The sequence below is a fragment of the Mangifera indica genome, chromosome 2 (assembly GCF_011075055.1).
Source record: "Mangifera indica cultivar Alphonso chromosome 2, CATAS_Mindica_2.1, whole genome shotgun sequence".
Classification (NCBI taxonomy): domain Eukaryota; kingdom Viridiplantae; phylum Streptophyta; class Magnoliopsida; order Sapindales; family Anacardiaceae; genus Mangifera; species Mangifera indica.
The window spans coordinates 21,396,314-21,416,431 of NC_058138.1; the positions used below are offsets into that span (position 1 = coordinate 21,396,314).

Sequence of the window (20,118 nt, forward strand, 5' to 3'; positions counted from 1 at the left end):
ACCAGATTTGCATATTAATTTTACACCGTAGTCAACATGAAACTGTGTATTTACGTACATCTAGAGTTAAGTACTTAATTAGATATTTAAATAATTTATCATCATACAATTAAGTGATTTTAAATTAAATATAAAATAACATTTAAATCATATAATTATACGTTATCTAGATATAATATTAATCTTCTTATTAAAATATTTGAAATATTTTACAAATATATATTAAGACACAATTAAGTGTACAATTTAAAGGAAATATAAGATCTAAAATTTAAAGCAATGTTAAAGAATTCTATTTATCTTCAATCACATCCGGTCTAGTGCAAGACAAAAAATTTGTATTCAGCATAAACAACAACTCATGAAACTTCATAGCAGTTACCCACAAATACAATCTTCTTCTTAACAAACTATAAATATCTTTAAGGATCAAAATTGATGTTCTATACTTTGGGAAATGATTTGGTTCATTCAAATTGTGTAACTTGTTTGAGAGTTGTTGCCCTGAAAGAGAAAGGGCATTATGTGATTTGGCAAACTTGGGCAAAGAATCATGAAGCAAAGTTACCAAAAGTTAAATGGAAATTAATGAATGATATAGTTGGGGACAAAATTTAATCTACTCGAATATTGAAGGAATAACTAACTTTGGCTTTAGGGTTTGATGAAGTTTAGGGTATTTATTTGGAGTTTACTGAAGTAATTCTGGTGTTCCCTTAAGAAAATAATAATGTTTTAAAATTTTTAAATGGGTTTTAGAATTATTTTATTCTCAAATGTCTTAAAATTCTCTTTATTATTATTTATAGTTAAATTAAGAAGAAATGTTACTAATAGCCTTTGCAACATCCTGTAGTATATTTTCGTGGGGGTTTTGAAGAGTTGTGATCAATCCTATACACTTGTTGATATATTTTTTTATCATCAATTAATGCATATAATTTAGAGTATTATATAAGATCGATCACTATAATAATGATTAAAATTTGAGAAGACATAAATAGGTTTACGGTCTATAATATATGTGTTGTCACTATAATGTGAGTTTACTATTAGATGAACATAATCTAACAATGTTATTTTGTTTATGAAAAAAGTTAATATGTTATTGAATGAGCGATGTGAAAATATCATATTGTGTATAATCTGAATGAATCCTTTGATATAATTTTAACAGCAACTTTATTTTAAAGCAAACATTTTATTTTATAAATTTTAGAATTAAAATCGACTAGTTGATTGATTATTTGTCAATATATCTTTAAATTTCTAGTCAAATTTCATTGAATTAGACGCTTCTAGTTGAAAATTTTTTAGTTCTTGTTTATTAGTCACCGCATTTTGATCTACCTGCATTTTAATGATTGATTTAAGAGAAAACTTTTTGATTGCACATCGATTGATTTCTAGAAGAACCTGTTTTACTGCAAACCACCACACCGCCCTATTTAGTATGGTTCAAATTTGTCTCTTACCTATCTCAAATGGTAAGTCTTAAAGCAAAATTTTCCGTTAAGTCCTGACTATCATTTCTCAAAAATCTCACTCACCCAGGTGGGTATAAGATGTTAGACTCCCCTTCTCATTATTTAATGTTTATCAACCAATTATAATGTGACAGAAGTACATATCAGTGGGTCATTTAACAAAACGAGTGTACAAAAATTCATGAAATGGGAGTAGGGGTTAGACTGATACAGGCAGGAGGGACCATTTTCATTGAAGTGCCAAAAGAGTTGTAAATTCTTCTTGGGACTTCACTTGCAGGCAATTAAAAAATTACATTATGGATAAACAAATCCAGGCTCCAGGTCTCCAACCTTGTTAAATTATTGTTTACGTATAAATTTTGTGAGAGTGGTTGGGAATAGGGAATGTTTATGAACCCAATAATACTATTAATCATGAAAGCAACAAATATAAATAAATAACAATCACCATGCACAAATCTACATAATACTAAATAAGGAAAACTGTGCAACTTCCACTTAGAGTAAGAAACACAATGCCTGCATTTGGAATCTCAATCTGCAAATTGGGATACATTTTTTCCTGTACAGATGCAGACTACTATTCATAGCTAGCTGTTGAAACCAAGGAATAGTGTCAATTTTATTTCATTCCTTAGTTTTGATACAAAAATGGATAATTCGTCAGCTCTTCTGTGCAAAGGTAATCTGTTTTGCCCACCTACTATCACCTGCATCTTGTTCAGGAAACAAAAGGCTTTTATCAACAGTTCTTTCAAACTTTAATTTGCTAAGCCCACCCTGTCTAATCCCATTATTGGTCTTTCCTTTTTCTTTGCTTATCTGGGTTTGTTTGGTTTTCCATATTAAATTTAGAGGGTTTCTGAAAAGTTGGAAGGGTTTTTCTGTTTTTATATCTAGGGTAGTTTTTGATACTTTCCAAACAAAACGGATGAATTTTATTAAATGATCTCACAAGGGGGAAATTAAAATAAATAAAAAGCATTACTGAACTTTCTATCTTCAAAACTATGGTATTAGTTTGATATTATTAATTATCATACAAGGAAGGAAATGATTAACACTTGTGTTTTACCAAAAAACTTAATCTATTTCAACCATAATATTTATGTCTAACATTATGTGCAGCATAATAAATAGTGTTATGAGTAAATATAAATTATTAAGTGCCAAATTTGAAAGCATAAGTTCTGATGGTAGTACTTATGGAGCCCCCACTATGTTGCACTTCTTTTTAGTGAAATAAAATAGAAATATAGATGCTGCTTTAACAGTCAATATTCATTTAGAAAAATTAAAAAAAAGACAGTAAGATAAAATACAAAGTTAGACATGTGAAACAAAGCTTTATATTCTAACCAATTATATATACATTCAATTTAGATAACGTCGTATTATATATAATTAAATGATTTTAAATTAATAAAAAAATAATATTTATTTATATAATAATAATATATTATTTAATTAGATTTTTAAAATTAGATATACATAATTTTATTGATATATTGACAATCCATTTAATAGAGTTGGAATGATTTGAAATGAAATATATATATATATATATATATATATATATATATATATATATATATATATATATATATATATATATGTGTGTAAAAATAAAAAAGATGTATTAGTTATAAAACCTTATTATAGGTGAGTGATGCCTCAAGTACACATTCTCATTAACCCATCCCATAATTGTAATAAATTTAATAGAGGATAAAAATAATTCTTGTGAAATTCATATTTGTTCAATAAACCGTACTGCTTTTAATAATTATGTTTTTTGGAAGAAAATACTTAAATTGCTATTAATAATTAGTGGGAAGAGGTAAAGCAAATATAGCAATGGAGACCCCCAAGTGTGGTAAATTTAAAATTAGCCCATGTATATATTAAGTTGTAGTACATGATTAATAAGAAGCCCGGCTGACAACAAAATGGGCCCAATATGAACTAATTTTTTAGGCGTGTGGCCGATTTACCTTGTCCTACCCCAGGTTTAGCACCTTGACACTTCATATTACGTACATGTAGATTAAAGATTAAGACTTTCAGAAATAGTAGTAAATCTTACGTACATATAATCTCAAATAATTAAAGTTAAAGATATATTATTTATCTAAGAATACTTGTAAATTATGTGTACAAAATTCTAATATCACATTGTTTATTTTACTATTCAATTTCACCAATTTTATTACTTAAAATATAACCCAAATCACATCTGGACATGTGTCAAGTGACACAATTGAGTTGTTAAGAGAAACATCCATGGGCATTTTCAGGTCAAAGTTTTACACAGCTAAAAACACAAAAAAAAACTGTTGGAATGTATGCCCTGCTAGACACCGTGGACAACGTACAACTCAAAAAATAAAATAAAAAATGGGGGCAATCACCGGATGAATTTCCAGGAAAAAAATTCCATAAACTATATTCTAGCTTTTTTTTTTCTTTTATCTATGAAAAAGGAAAAACCAAAAAAAAAAAAATTGATGAATGAGGACTGTAGGTGAATGTAAGAACTGGGGAATTTACAGAAGTCAAAAACTGCCATGGTATGGTTTTGATCCAAATGAATGAATCATCTAGGGCGATTGTGAATCTCTTCGATAAGAAGTCGAGTCAACAAGAATCGATCAGCTTCTGGCCTATTGTCATTCAAAATGCTATAAAGTGAGTGCAGTTCTGCATTAGTTGCCTTCTTAAAGAGACCTCTGAGAATTGTATCAGCTCCAACTGGCAAGAGGTGGCTTCCCGATGAATCCCGATTATTTTGTTCCCCAGATGCCCTACTTAAGTTACTGCTATTTTGGGAAGGTTGTTGAATCTGCATTTGAGCCCGGGAGTAGGGCCGGGAGTCCCAATACTCCAAACAAACTCGATTATGGTCCATTGCCTCTATGGCCTGTTAAAGCAAATGAAAATTGAACCAAGTATTCATATATAATGAACATATCTCTCATAATATAGAAAACTAATGAGCCCTGAAATCAGGGGATGCAGAAATGCTTGAGCCATAGGAGGGCAAAGAAGATTGAGAGAAGGAGAAGAAAAAACAAATGAGGATTGTGGCAATTTTATTAGTGCTTCAAAGATACAAATTTTCAAGGAATTGTATTAATAACGAGGAGGACGAGAACAATGTACAGCACTTCATAAAGAGTCCTAACATATTCATGGCAGCAATAACTTTCCAACTCAATTGTTTGAAAAAGAAATGTCAGCAGGTCATAATGGTGGAAACAAGCAAACTTCCATTATCAATTAACGTTCCATTCAAAAGATAGCAAGCTGTTTTTTGTTTTCAGTAGGCCGTAACTATTTCCTGAACCTCAACTTTTTACTCAAGCTAAAATAAAAAGGAAAAAGAAAAAGCACATACGCAAACATAAAACATGCATAGTTACAGCTAATATTGCCATTCAAGACTAATTATTGCTCTCATACGTTATTTGTCAACCCTTTTCTATTAGTCCAAGTTAAAGGTCCCAGAATTATACATCAGTAGGTTCTATTCCGTCCCAGATTACTCGAAAGATAGAATACATTTGAAAAAAAAAAAGAGAGAGAGAGAAAAGAAGAAGACACATGCAAAAAGAATGAAAATTGTGCAAGAACTTGAATTGATCATATTGTTGTTAGCCCTAATGGCTAATTTACCTGCACAATTGCTGGAGAAGAAAATCCAAACATTTCAAAGCCATCAAGACTCCCAGGAGGCTGTAAAGGAGGAAGGTTTGACCTTCCCAATTTATGTTGCTTTGCTATCTCTTGGTTTACTCTATCTCTCACCATTTCCCAGCATCTGGCAGCAGAAACATGAACAAATACCTCACTGAGACTTTGCTCCAAGGAAACCTGAAAATTATACAAGTATGTCATGCCGACTTGATATCAGGTTATTGATTTTCTGCAGTTTAGAGAGAATGAAAGAAGAAAAGGGAAAGACACACATAATTATTAAACCCTAAGAATACTCTCTTAGGTCCAACCAAAATATAGTTCAGCCTTAGTTTAAAGGAGGGCATGATGATATGACTCAATGACATAATGCTAAATTATTTGAGCCACGGGAATTGGATTGAAATCGGATAATCAAACCATTATGATTCTTCTTTCTCCATAGAAGCACAGAGAAGCAACAAAGTAGCTGTGTCAGCAAGTAAAACTTAACCTAGTTCAGTATCGTTTAGCAGTTGGATACATCACGAATCATTCATTTAATATCTTAAAAATACCAGAAAACCACTTCCCCAGACTTCTTGCAGGAGCCTTGCATTAGAGCAAGATTAGCAGGTATATAGCATAATATATAGCATGACAAAAAGGTAATTTTGAGGAAGAGGAAGAAAACTAATTACCATAAAGAGCGGTCTGTCACGTTCTACATCAAGAATTTCTGAAACATAGTAACACATATTGGTTGGATCTAGAATACTTATGTACCTAACCCGGCTCCTAAAGCCTGCATTCAGTAAAATAGAGTAGCATAAGTACTTTTCTTCTTCATGTAGTTGATCATCTCTCACAATTAATCATCTGTATAAAGAATCCATGTGCTAACCTTTGGGAAATATTGCCTGGCTGTTACACCAAAACTTTCCAGGAAGCACAACGCCATATTCCAGTGCTTCAACATTGCAGTTGATTCTCCGCACAACCTTTGCAATGCGAGGACCTTTCTGGCGGAAACATCTGTCTAAGCTATTTTGTGAGCAAGATGGATTTCCAGAATTAGTTCTCTCACTGCTCACTAAATTTGAGCTGGAGGTTGTTCCTAAATTTTCATGACTGTCCTCATTGTTAGACTTTCCATTATCACATGGTGGAAGATGCTGAAGGTTACTCGCAGCATTTTGCACATTAGGACAACTGGTCTCCCCACTAATTGTGGAACCAGAAAGAATTCTACCAGATTCCTCATGTGTAGAGCCTACAGGACAGGAAAATTCTGGTGGGTTAGATCCCAACAATTTTCCACCATCTGGATGATGTTCATCTTTCTTTAGCATAGTACTAGATGAATAATTAAGCCTTTGTACATCAGATACGGAACACAAATCCTTTTGACTCATTAGTGCAGCATCAGTTATTGATGCAAACAAGACAGGATCTTTATCATGATTACATGTGCTTGCTTTATCTTCAGAAGAAGCCAATCGCCCAGAAAGTTCTACATTTTTTACAGAACTTCCTGTAGATCTTTTTGAAACTGCCTCTTTTGGTTCGTCATCTTCATCGTCACTAAGAAGTATAACAGTAGTACTTCCCAAAACCAAAGACTTATCTAACAAAGATTTCTGGTCAGCTTGCTCAGCATTATTTGACATATCTTCTGGAGAGAACTGACAAGCAGGGTGACCTAGACTGGAAGCCAAATGGATAGATTCTTCTGTCTTCAGCTTCAAATTGGAATTTTTTCTTTCAATTCCATAAGAGGTTCCATCTGATGTAGGCGATGTTTTCATGTCTTTCATAGGCAAGCTGGCTTCTGATGGATTATTATTTTGTTGAAATGACATTAAACCAAAGATTCCGGCTTCTGATAGCTGGGATTTCAACTCCTTCTGTACCTTGCCATCATTGGAATGATATAAATTATCAACTTGCATATTGTCTCTGGAGAAATATGAACTCAGGGCCAGTCCAAGATCTAGTCTTGCCCATCTGTAAACTGCACTTAATTTCCCTTCCAATGCCTCAACAAGGATGTTCAATTCACTGATGTCATAACGAAAGAGGAAAAATTTGGCACTCCAATCACATGAGCAAAAATTCTTTGCATGATTCAAACAGGCGTATTTATCTGAGGAACAATGACAACCCACTGCAGACAGGTGCAAGTCAAAAAGGCATACACTGCATTCCCTCTCACTAGTGGCATCAAAATTACTGTCCATTTTCATTGCTAGTGAAGAATTGCAAAAATATTCTCTCCCCACATGCTCCATTTCTACACGAGTCTAAACAGCAGAAATAAACAAAATCAAGAGTGTAAAGTGATACGTAAGTGTGCATAGTACCAGATGTAGTAGGTTCAGAGTTAATGTTCGAGATTTTTTCTGTGAAAATGATATAAACAATTCAACAAATTAAACTAATATATAAAATCAGTGAAGCCACCTTGACCTATCAGAGCCAACATTAAGCTGCCAAATGATATCTAGATTTGTCATCCACCACTTAAGTAATACACTGTTAAGCATTTACAGTAATATATTTGGATGAAAAGTGCCACTGCATCCCAAGTATTATCCCAAATTTTCCATCTCAAAAGATAATTCTTCCTATGGGCACTGACTTGTAAATGATAAAAACGATTGGTAAATGATAATTTCCCTAGTAGTTACTCTGAATTTGCTGTTACTCCAGATATCTTGCTCGGAGTCACTTTTAGCATTAGCATCCTGTCTTTAAAAAATTCCAAATTTCTACTTAGTTCTGTCACAAGCATTATTCAGCTATGGTATATCTTGTCAAAGGAATTAGTTGGTCATTCAAGGCTAGCAGATTTTATGGCTGATTTTATGCCATTCATTTTATGGCAGATTTTATGTTTTATGGCTGATTTTATGTCATTCATTTTATGGCTGATTTTATGCCATTCTATGGCTGATTCTATGGCAGATTCTATGCCATTCTGTGGCTGATTCTGTGGCTGATTCTATGCCATTCTGTGGCTGATTCTGTGTCATTCTATGGCTAATTCTGTGGCTGATTCTATGGCAAACTCTATACCTTGTACAGCTGTAATTATTGTTGTAGGCTATTTTTAGACAGATTTGTATATGGTAGTTTAGCTATTTTTTAGAACTAAAATTTAGCTTGTATTCATAATATATAATAGCATTCTTCTCCAAGAGGAGGACACCATTTTTTGCTCAAAACTTTCTAAGATTATCATGGTATCAGAGCTTTGGTTCTGAATTCTCCTGTGTCTCTTCGTCTTAAATCCAACTCAGTCCTAGTTCAGTCCTTTGCTCTTAGTTATTTTGATCGAGTTATCTCAGCCTCATGTCTTCAGACAAGTATGATGTCTTCTTGATTCGTTTTAATGGCAAAAACTACTCAGCCTGGGCATTTCACTTCATGATATTCGTCAAAGGCAAAGATTTATGGGGTCATATTGATGGCAGCAAACCTACACCTGACAAAGACAAAGACAAGGATGAGCACTCCAAGTGGGAAGTCAAGGATGCTCAAATCATGGCATGGATTCTAGGATCTGTGGAATCCAACATCATCTTGAATCTTCGACCCTTCAAAACTGCAGCTGAAATGTGGAATTATCTAAAAAAACTCTACAGTCAACACAACACTGCTCGTCGATTTCAACTTGAACATGAGCTAGCAAATCTTCAACAGGGCAGTCTCACTATCTCTGATTTTTATTCTAGCTTCATAAATCTTTGGGTTGAATATACTGATATTGTCTATGCTACCTTACCGCCCGAAGGTCTTAGCTCTGTTCAATGTGTACATGAAATTACTAAGAGGGATCAATTTCTTATGAAACTAAGATCTGAATTTGAAAGCACCAGGTCTAATCTGATGAATCGAGAAACAGTCCCATCCTTGGATGCATGTCTCAATGATTTATTTCGCGAAGAGCAACGACTTCTTACTCAAGCCACCATGGAACAACTTAAATCCACTTCTGTTCCTATGGCTTATGCAGCTCAAGGTAGGCCAAAAGGTAGGGACATGAGTACTATTCAGTGTTTTTGTTGCAAAGGATTTGGCCATTATGCTTCAAATTGTTCAAAAAAATTTTGCAACTATTGCAAAAAGGATGGGCATATCATCAAGGAATGTCCTATTCGACCCCCCAAGAGATCTGGAACAGCATATACTGTCTCAGTTGGTTCCTCTAGTGCTGGTAGTTCTGTGGATACAGCACATCTGACACAAAGTGCTCCTGCTCCTGTTCAATCTGTGACACCTGAAATGATTCAACAAATGATCATTTCTGCATTTTCCGCATTAGGACTCTCAGGTAAACCCTTCTCTAAACCTTCTCCTTGGTACTTTGATTCCGGGGCTTCCCATCACATGACAAACAATGTTAAATCTCTTACCAATGTGAGTAAATATCCTGGAAATCTCAAGATTTATACAGTTGATGGCAACTCTTTGCCTATCACTGCCACTGGTGATGTTTCTTCGTCTATAACCAATGTCTTTGTCTCTCCTAACCTTACCACTAATCTTGTTTCTGTCGGACAATTAGTTGAAAATGATTGTAAAGTGGAATTTTCTAAATCTGGTTGTGTTGTGCAGGATCAGCATTCGGGGAAGATGATCGCAAGGGGGCCTAAAGTAGGACGACTTTTTCCTCTTCAATTTCCTATGTCTCCATGTTCCTCTTTACCTGTTATCACTTGTAATTCTACTTATGTTGATTATCGAGCATGGCATAAACGTCTTGGACACCCAAACTCTAATGTACTTCATGCTTTGCTAAATTCTGGTTTACTTGGAAATAAAGGATCACCATCTCTTAGTACTGTTCAATTTGATTGTAATTCTTGTAGACTTGGAAAAAGTAAAGTTTTGCCATTTCCCATTCACACACCTAAGATAGTCCAGCCTTTTGATTTGATACATAGTGATGTATGGGGAATGACACCAATTACTTCCCATGCTAATTACAAGTATTTTGTCACTTTTATTGATGACTATAGTCGCTTCACATGGATTTATTTTCTGCATTCTAAAGATGAATTGTTTTCAGTTTTTAAGTTTTTTCATGCATATATTCAGACCCAATTTTCTGCCAATATCAAAATTCTTCGTTCTGATAATGGGGGTGAGTACATGTCTCATTTATTCCAAGAATTTCTGCAAACCAATGGTATAATTTCTCAAAGGTCTTGTCCTTCAACCCCTCAACAGAATGGGGTGGCTGAAAGAAAGAACCGCCACCTTCTAGATGTTGTTCGTACCCTTCTATTAGAGTCATTTGTACCCCCTCGTTTTTGGTGTGAAGCTCTCTCCACTGCTGTCCACCTTATCAATAGGTTGCCTTCTCCCACCTTAAACCATGTTTCTCCTTTCTTTCAATTATTTGGTCATACTCCAAATTACTCTAACCTTCGCACCTTTGGTTGTGTGTGCTATGTTCATCTTCCTACACATGAACGCACAAAACTAACAGCTCAGGCTGTTCAATGTGCTTTTCTAGGATATTCGGTGCACCAAAAAGGTTTTCTTTGTTATGATCCCAACCTCCGACGTATTCGGGTTTCTCGAAATGTGATTTTCTTTGAAAATCAGTATTTTTTTTCCACACACAAGGATGACCTTTCTCCTTCATTCTCTGTTTTGCCAATATTTACTAACTCTTCTGCAGAATCCGTACCTTCTAAGCCTCTCATAGTTTACCAACGACGCAAGATTTCAGCACCTCTTGGGCCTCCTTCAGCTCATTCCCTTAATGCTGATCCTGTTCCAGCAACTGCACCAGCACCTCTAAGACAAAGTACTCGAGTTCGTAAACCACCAGATAGGTATGGTTTCACCTCTCCTTTATCTTTGACAGCCACTGTGTCTTCTATTCCTATTCCTTCATCATATAAACAGGCAATGAAGCATGAATGTTGGCGGAGAGCTATTGAAACAGAACTTCTAGCACTTGCAGAAAACCAAACCTGGGATGTTGTTCCATGTCCACCATCTGTGACACCTCTTGGTAGTAAGTTTGTGTTTTCTATCAAGCTTCGTTCTGATGGATCCATAGAACGTCACAAAGCTCGGTTGGTGGTTCTTGGCAACAAGCAAGAGTATGGCCTAGACTATGATGAGACCTTTGCACCGGTAGCCAAAATGACCACTGTACGAACAATCCTCGCCCTTGCTGCATCACAATCATGGTCTTTACATCAAATGGATGTAAAGAACGCTTTCTTACATGGTGATCTCAAGGAGGAAGTTTACATGAAACTCCCCTACGGTATGCCTACTTCTTCCCCTAATGATGTTTGTAAACTAAAACGCTCTTTGTATGGATTGAAGCAGGCACCGCGAGTATGGTTTGAAAAGTTTCGATCGACTCTCCTTGGTTTTTCATTTACTCAAAGTCAGTATGATTCCTCCCTTTTTCTCCAACGGACATCTAAGGGCATAGTTGTTCTCCTTGTTTATGTGGATGACATTGTTATCACCGGTTCTGATATGGAGGTTGTTTCTAAACTTCAGAATTTGTTGCACTCTACTTTCCACATGAAAGATCTCGGCCAACTTACCTATTTTTTGGGGTTAGAGGTACATCATCAGCCTCAAGGTATCTTCTTGAATCAGCACAAGTATATTATGGATTTGGTTCAACTAGGTGGACTCACAAACACTAATTCTGTTGACACCCCAATGGAAATTAATGTGAAATATCGGCGTGATGAAGGGGAACTTCTTGAGGATCCTACTTTGTATCGGAAGCTGGTTGGAAGTCTTATTTATCTAACTATCACCCGCCCAGACATCTCTTATGCTGTCCATATTGTCAGCAAGTTCATGCAAGCTCCTCGACATCTCCACTTATCTGCAGTCCGCCGCATCATTAGATATATTCTTGGCACACCTAGTCGTGGCTTATTCTTCCCTACTGGTTCTTCCCTCAAATTACAAGCCTATAGTGATGCAGATTGGGCTGGCTGCCCGGACACAAGAAAATCAACTACAGGATGGTGCATGTTTCTTGGTGATGCTCTTATCTCTTGGAAATGCAAGAAGCAAGACTCGGTCTCCAAATCATCCACCGAGGCGGAGTACCGTGCCATGTCTACTGCATGCTCCGAGATCATTTGGTTACGTGGTCTTCTAACAGAGCTTGGTTTCTCCCCAGATCAACCTACTCCCTTACATGCTGACAACACTAGTGCCATCCAAATTGCTGCCAATCCTGTCTACCATGAACGCACGAAGCACATAGAGGTTGATTGCCACTCTATCCGGGAGGCCTATGATCGCCAAGTTATCACTCTCCCACATATCTCCACTACTCTTCAGATTGCAGATATTTTCACGAAATCCATGACACGTCAGCGACATAACTTTCTTGTTAGCAAATTGATGCTTGTTGACTTACCAGCATCAATTTGAGGGGGGATGTCAAAGGAATTAGTTGGTCATTCAAGGCTAGCAGATTTTATGGCTGATTTTATGCCATTCATTTTATGGCAGATTTTATGTTTTATGGCTGATTTTATGTCATTCATTTTATGGCTGATTTTATGCCATTCTATGGCTGATTCTATGGCAGATTCTATGCCATTCTGTGGCTGATTCTATGCCATTCTGTGGCTGATTCTGTGTCATTCTATGGCTAATTCTGTGGCAGATTCTATGGCAAACTCTATACCTTGTACAGCTGTAATTATTGTTGTAGGCTATTTTTAGACAGATTTGTATATGGTAGTTTAGCTATTTTTTAGAACTAAAATTTAGCTTGTATTCATAATATATAATAGCATTCTTCTCCAAGAGGAGGACACCATTTTTTGCTCAAAACTTTCTAAGATTATCATATCTGCCATTTATATAAGTTCAATCAAGAAAAGAATAAAGAGAGGCAAAGTTGACCTTAAGTGCTCTTGCCAAGATTCCATCCTTTCCACACAAATCTTTCCATCTCAAGTTATCCAAATTATTCTTCTTCAGTAAATTAAGCTCCCAATGAGCTCTTACAGCTTCCCTTGCAGCCCCAAGCAAAAGTTTATCATGGGAGATGGAAGTTTTACGCCCCTGCTCACGGTATAGCTCTATAGCAATCTGCCCATGGGGCAACCAATCAACAGGAGCAACATTTACAGCCTCTGCACAATTGAAGCCGCAGTTAAATCCAGAATGATACGCCCGAGGGAAGGTCAGAACAAATTCTCCAGCATTTTGAACACAGCGATAGACAGGTACCCCTTCAGATTTCAGTATGGAGGGGGAAAGTTGTGTGACCTGCTTGAAAGAACAAGTTCAGGCTGACATGCAATATGGAATCATATATATATATAAAGATAAATGATTTGGAAGCATATTAATTTCTAAGCCTATTTCTGAATTAGAGAATTCTCACTTGATGATTCAAAAATGGCTGATAGCTTTTGGAGGCCATATTGCAAATCCTATTTCAGTATCTTGGATTTGCATTCCTTTATTTATATTATTTCTATTATTACAGATTATGTATAAAACAGAAGTTCTTGTAAGATTCAAATTTTTGAAAGACTGTGACCCCAGATCATAGACCTCAAGTTTGTTTATCACCTAATTGGTGTTGACGTTTTAAAGGGTGGTGAAGATAATTCAGCATTTATTTCTTATCCATTGCTAAAAATCATAGTCTAAACTTCTTAAGGAAGTGACAACCTTTCCGGTTCAGCTTCCAGGATCTCACTATTGAATGAGAAACATTACACCTTTGGTGGGATCGTAAAGCAAAGGTTTTATGGAGCTGTATATTGAAAGCAATGTTTTGAGTTATCATGATAGAAAGGTAATAGGAGAATTTGCAAGTACCCTTTCAAGAGGGAGCTCATTTTCTAACAGACAAAAGATAAGTACACACAAAAGCATCAACAAAAGAAAAGGGAGAGGAACAAGATGGATTAAAATGCAACAAATATAATGAAAAGAAAGAGGAACCAAATCATAAATCATAAAGAACTATAGCTATGAGGAACAATGTCATAGCCTTTCTTGAACACACGTAAGAGACCAATTTCAAAATGAGTCTACACCATGTACAACCAGGCATTTTAAAATTAGTAGGATTTATCTTTCTATTTCCCAAAACTAAATTAATAAAATTAAAAACGTTATACCTTCCCAAATTATTCAACAAACATAAATGTGACAGACCGTTCTGCATGCAAGTATGTGTTTATCATGCTTCTAGAAAATTAAATTCAGTACTAGACTTGATAGCACTAAAAGGCATTGTGATATAGGACATGAATATTTACTTACTAGCTTATGAAGCAGGTCAGGCTGTTCTTCAAAAAGATCAGGCAAATGCTTCTTCATAGTCTCTTCCAATTTAACAGCACTGTTTCCAGGAACACCATACCACATTTTTGGGGCACCCCAATGCATGTAATTCAGTGAGTATAAGTGATGATCTTCAACATGCTGTTCTCCCACATGTAGGCAAAAGTACAAGTAAATAATCAAGAATACCAAAAACTAGAACAGATTAAAAAAATTATGGCTTCAGATTTAAGCAACAGTAAATTTTATTCAAACAAAAAGATAAGTTAATTCATCAGGTAAATTCATTTTGAATGCAGAATTCTGATCGAAAGTTGGAATTTGTCATGCTAAAACATAAAAATTTACAAAGAAAAAACAATATTCATTCCATCCAATTATAAAAAAATGTGTGCATTCTTACCCAACAAAAGGAGGAAAAACACATCCCTATATATAACCATGGCACGAGAACACCAGATATATCACCACTTTCATAAGTGAGGACAGATCCAGGAAGTCGTGGAAAGTTATTCAAGTTCCAGCCTGATTTTATGTACCGGTCATCTGAAGAAGAACCAACTTGAATCGATAATTTAGGAAACCCACTACCGAAAACCCCAGTTTCCAAATCAGCCCCATATAGGACCTGCACAGGGAACCAGCATAACAATTAAGGGCTCAATTTCACAACCTTTATTGAGAAAAGAGGAAGAGATATCTAATAAGCAAAATAAAGACAGCAAAGAAGCAAATCGATTAATAATTACAAACCAGAAAACTATAACAATTCACCCATCATACCTCTATTTCTTCAGTCGCTTTCTCAACGATCCGCCAATATTCCCCTTCAATATTCTCCACTGATGGTTCCCAGTGCTCTTGATCTGTGGTTGTGTTAACTCCCATATTTTGAATATCATTCCTATTCCTGCTAAAGTATTGGGCTTTGAAAAAATCTGCATATTTCTGAAATTTATTCAGAGTAAACTCTGGACCAGGTTCAAACCCAAATCTCTCATCTTCGAAACATCCACCGAAACCAGATCCAGGGAAATTGCCGCTATCAGTTCCATAATCCATGGCCATTTTTGTGCATCTACGCCTTTTTCTCCTAGTATGGTTTTGGAACTTTGAAATCTTTCTCATTGAATGCCGATTCTGAAGTTTGTCAACCCTTTGTACACGGGTTACAAATGTAGAACTCTCCCATTTATGTTTTTCTTTAAGTGGACAAGGAGGTTTCCAAGAGGGCGGGGGAACAATCCGACAAATTCCATATGGTTCAGCCTTTGGGCGAATGCTAGCTATATATTTCAACGTATCTTCAAATTCCTGGAAAAAGGATAAAACCACTTCAGTAATCTAAATTCTAACACTAGATTTTCACAAGGTAGATAGAAAGCCAGCTTTTGCATTCAAATAACTCAGTTGCAGAGAGCAATAATTAAGACCTCTGCAGTAGGATAGAATACAGGAGCATCTTCAAGGACAGGCCTGCGAGCACCTTCTGGACGCCATCTTGCAGTGATCTGTTCCATAAATCAACTACAGTTTAGGACAAGAAACAGGAAGAAATATATCAAAAACAAAGTCAAGACTGCATAGGTTCGGCTAGTCTTATGATCACCAGACAAACAGAAATCATGGTGCAAAACCAGCCCAAGGAAATATGGTCAAATACTTGGAGTACTTCAGAAGTAATTGATTCTACTAATATACTTCACAGAGACTGCTTTAAGTTGATACTTGATAATGCCATGACAATAAGATAGGAAAAAATACAAAGGAATCTTTCTGGTGTAGCCATTTGGATGAGTTAGACTGCATAAAAAGTATGTGGTACAGAAGTTTTAAAAGATAACCTTTTGGCAATCACTACACCCTGGACATCCACGGATAACCCCCTTAGGAAGACGAGGCTTTACAGTGAAATTCTGCATTAACAAACATCAAATACGTTACTACAAAGACATATAGAACTCCATAAATGAAATTACAGGTTATATTGTTAAATTCAGCTAAAAATTAAAAAACCAGAATTTTTAAGAGGTAAAATTCTAATAACATTACTTGACCAAGTTTTCTGTAATCAGATTCATCGTCTGAACTATGACCAAATTGCCCGTAGTTTATCCATGGTCTACGCCGAAGGGATCTTGTCTTCACACCATCAGAATCACCGACATCAGTTTCTACCTGAATTTGCTGTGATTCAGAGGCACTTGCAGAAGCTGAGCAACTGCTTTTAATGTCACTATCATGTTTTTCAGTATCTTGTACCCGTTTTAAGGTGAAAACTGCATATGACTCAAAACCTGGCGGAACTTCATCATTCTCTTCTTTGACAGATATTCTCACGAGTTCCGTACCCATTTACTGTAATGCCAAGAAAATAAGTCATACTATCTATAAATCATAATTTAAAGCAGAAAGTGAACAATTTAAGTTAAAATTCCAAACATAGGATAATGGCCCAACTAAAGTCCTATAACCTTGCAGTATGACAGAGTTTATGTACAACTCCATGATAGCTAGTGCAAAATCTAGTATTTTCAGAAATTGCCAATAAAAAGCTTATAATAGATTATTATTGTTAAAATTAGCTATCTACTTCATGGTCTATACTAAATAAATCATCCAACATTGTTATCTTCTACTGCACATAATCGGTAATCCATGGAAAACCATTATTTGGAAAGAAAATGTAAGATTGCAAAATGTGTACAAACAATACAACATGGTTTGCTCTAACGGACGAGCAAATCTTTAATAGACAAACAAATATTTAGCTCTATCCTAGAACAGAAGGAAGGGGAAGGATTGGGACAGAGAGAGCATAACATTAATTTCATAAATTAACTTTATCAAAACAGATAGATAGCTATTCCAGAATTTCTTCGCTCCCCTCCCTGAGGTTCTACCTCTCTTTTAAACAAAACACATACAAAGGTCTATTCCTTACAACTATAAACATCAGCAATGAAGCAGCAATGTGAAGAAAAGTTTCAAGATAAGGAAGATCCTATTCATAGTTTCTCCATCCAAAAGACGATGGCATGTAAACATGAACATAACCTTTCAAGTACTTAAACATTTTCTGCCTAAAACGAAAACATTAGCATGCTAGTATCTCAAACCATCAAAATTTAAATTTCTCAATAACAACTTATTACACTGTATGTAACAACTCCATGCTTAATCACCACAATGAAATCTCACAGGTATCTTTTATTTCTTCTTTTCAGCTTTACTACAGTAAATTAAGACACAAACCATCAAAAGGAAGGTAATGTATTTAGTGTTAATGTAAAGGGCAGATTCACCATTCACCTAACTTATGGGAATATCTATTTATTCAATTTGTGCTCTTCTTAAATAAAGATTTGGTTGACTATCCAAGATGAGTTTGCAGCTGAGTCCAGATTCACAAAACAAATCATGCTCGTGATCTAAAAAATTCATCTAAATTCTTCCATCAGAAGACACAAGTATAATCAGTTTGATCCTAAGCCCTAACAATTTTTTTTCATAAAACTCAAATCAAATTCATCATCAAATAAATGCACACACCATAGTTTATCCACAATTAAATCAAGAACAGCCAGTCTAACCATAATAATTCATGGAAAAAACTTACAAATTCATCACTGAAACTCACTGCAATCAGATAAAATTACATAAAAGGACAAAAGGAATTAAGAAATCAAAAGTGTAAATATTTTAGGCTTACAGGTTCCTGATCCAAGAGTCTGCAATTTTCAGTTTACTCAATCCAGCTCAAACTCCATTAAATGCATCCAGATTTAGAATAAATTACCAAAATTAGGAATTTCAAAAAATAAAAATTAAACCTCAAACCCTTCTTTCAAAAACCAAAAAAAAAAAAAAAATTAAAATAACAATCAATCAGATTATTATCAGAATTCAGATCTAACCCTAACCCTAAGCCAAACCCACATAGTCTGAAAGCAAAAGCTATGGCTTCAAAAGGTACCCCACAAATCCACCTATGACAAATAATATCAACTTTGTAAATCAATCAAACAAACCCTAGAATTCTAGAACAAAATTTTGGGTCTTCAAAATCACAATCAACTACACAGGGAAGATAAGGGCAAATGTGTAACAAAATTTAAGGGTCATTGCGAGCAGCAAAAATTAAAATCTTTTAAAAATAAATAGTTCTAGAAACTGCTGCCAATAACAATATGGACAAAAATATAAAAAAAATTGTTTTTTTCAATATTCTCGGGGGGTGTTAGAACTTAGAACTAAGAAAAGAAATAAATAACCACCTTTTATCAAAGGGCAGGCTGTCTGCCTAACCCGCTTTAATTATGCTGCCAGTTTTCTGTTGCATGAAACAGTCAAAATCATACGTTAGTAGAAAATACTTCCATCATATTGAGGGGCAATTTGGGAATAAAAAATAAAATGCACCGCCCCTGTAGAGTAAAACTATTTAATAGATATTAAATTAGGTAAAAAAAAAAAAAAAGACACTCACGCAATTACACAGAGGGAGTAGCGTTGCCTTAAGGAAGACAGAGAGAGACAGAGTGGAGAAATAAGAATTTGTAAAAGTAGGATTTAATATTATTTATTTCAACGGACGGCCACGGCACCCATTGATTTGTTTTTGTATTTGTAAGAAAGAAGGCTGTTTCCGCTTTCGTGTGACGCGTGGATGCGTGTTCCTTGTGAAGTCTCTTTCGTTTCTATTTTTTCGGTGATTGTGCTCCAGCACATTTTCTAATTTATGAATTACCATTTATCACCCTCACTTTTAATAATTATATTTATTAAATAATATTACATATATTTAATTTTAAATATTTAATTAATATAATATTATATAATTAAATATTATTTTATATTTAATTTTAACTTATTTAATTATATAATAATACACGTAGCTTAATGGTTCAATGTTGAAACAAAAATCAGTAACCACTAAAAGTAAATTTGACAATTGGTCACTTTAAGTAATATATGGCCCCATATGTAATATAGTCTTATAGTGCACGTTATGGAAATATTACTCTTGACATGTTTTAGATACCTTATCCTAAAATTATTATGTCATTTTTATTAATTTTGCCATATTACTCACATTTTAATATCAGCCATGCCTATTATCTAGACTTTAAAAAAAAAAAAATTTTAAGTAAGGAAATACATTAACCCAAAAAAAAAGAAAAAGAAGGAAGACAAGTCTTCAAAAGAAGACTTCGAAATCAACTTAAGCTTCTCCTTTCTGAAGGGCTAAAATGGTAAACCAAAAACTTATGCTAACAAGAAATTCACGCAACAACAATAACAAAAGAGTCTACTTTTCTTGAGGGTATAACAAAGTTTAAACAAAGATAAGACTCAAAAAGAGAATAATGCAACACTTTAACAACAAAAAATACAAAGGAGAGAACTTGTCAGTTTCTACTTTACAAACACCATAAGATAATTACAGAAATTGTAGGAGCAATAATAAGTATTCAAATAATGTATCAATAAATAATTGAGTATTATTTTATCACTAATTTAAAATTATTTTATTACATGATGATATATTATTTATGTGTCAAATAATATACTCAAAATTATATATTTAATTTTATTGATATAGGTATATATTGCTTATCGAAATGAGATGTTA

The 20,118-nt window shown here is 34.7% G+C and overlaps 2 protein-coding genes across 5 annotated transcripts; one reads left to right on the top strand and one right to left on the bottom strand.

Moving 5' to 3' along the window:
• Nucleotides 1–3,758: 3,758 nt before the first annotated feature.
• LOC123205119 (putative lysine-specific demethylase JMJ16) lies at nucleotides 3,759–19,105 on the bottom strand. 4 transcript variants are annotated; one of them, XM_044621964.1, is made up of 14 exons: nucleotides 18,973–19,105; nucleotides 18,761–18,816; nucleotides 18,196–18,201; nucleotides 16,536–16,841; nucleotides 16,328–16,399; nucleotides 15,917–15,994; nucleotides 15,267–15,797; nucleotides 14,887–15,111; nucleotides 14,463–14,624; nucleotides 13,083–13,451; nucleotides 6,070–7,468; nucleotides 5,867–5,970; nucleotides 5,166–5,363; nucleotides 3,759–4,410 (listed from the first exon to the last, which is right to left on the bottom strand). In XM_044621964.1, exons 4-14 carry the CDS (start codon nucleotides 16,836–16,838, stop codon nucleotides 4,087–4,089), a joined length of 3,765 nt encoding a protein of 1,254 aa, XP_044477899.1. In that variant the 5' UTR covers nucleotides 16,839–16,841; nucleotides 18,196–18,201; nucleotides 18,761–18,816; nucleotides 18,973–19,105; the 3' UTR covers nucleotides 3,759–4,086. The 4 variants fall into 4 exon arrangements, with proteins under 4 accessions (XP_044477899.1, XP_044477888.1, XP_044477878.1 ...); XM_044621953.1 differs by lacking the exon at nucleotides 18,196–18,201; XM_044621943.1 differs by lacking the exons at nucleotides 18,761–18,816; nucleotides 18,973–19,105 and having other exon boundaries at nucleotides 18,196–18,739.
• On the top strand, nucleotides 8,658–9,937 carry LOC123205128. The gene is made up of 2 exons (XM_044621988.1): nucleotides 8,658–9,501; nucleotides 9,786–9,937. Exons 1-2 carry the CDS (start codon nucleotides 8,712–8,714, stop codon nucleotides 9,821–9,823), a joined length of 828 nt encoding a protein of 275 aa, XP_044477923.1. The 5' UTR covers nucleotides 8,658–8,711; the 3' UTR covers nucleotides 9,824–9,937.
• Nucleotides 19,106–20,118: the final 1,013 nt, after the last annotated feature.

What these genes read in the sequence shown, in the direction of transcription:
- LOC123205119 (XM_044621953.1), bottom strand. Translation starts at nt 16,838, where the DNA reads ATGGGTACGGAACTCGTGAGAATATCTGTCAAAGAAGAGAATGATGAA. An exon ending in CCAGGCAATATTTCCCAAAG is followed by an intron (nt 5,971 to 6,069) that starts GTTAGCACATGG and finishes TACTGAATGCAG; the next exon opens with GCTTTAGGAGCCGGGTTAGG. An exon ending in GTGACAGACCGCTCTTTATG is followed by an intron (nt 5,364 to 5,866) that starts GTAATTAGTTTT and finishes TATAATTTTCAG; the next exon opens with GTTTCCTTGGAGCAAAGTCT.
- LOC123205128 (XM_044621988.1), top strand. Translation starts at nt 8,712, where the DNA reads ATGGCATGGATTCTAGGATCTGTGGAATCCAACATCATCTTGAATCTT. An exon ending in TTCCGCATTAGGACTCTCAG is followed by an intron (nt 9,502 to 9,785) that starts GTAAACCCTTCT and finishes TGTGTTGTGCAG; the next exon opens with GATCAGCATTCGGGGAAGAT.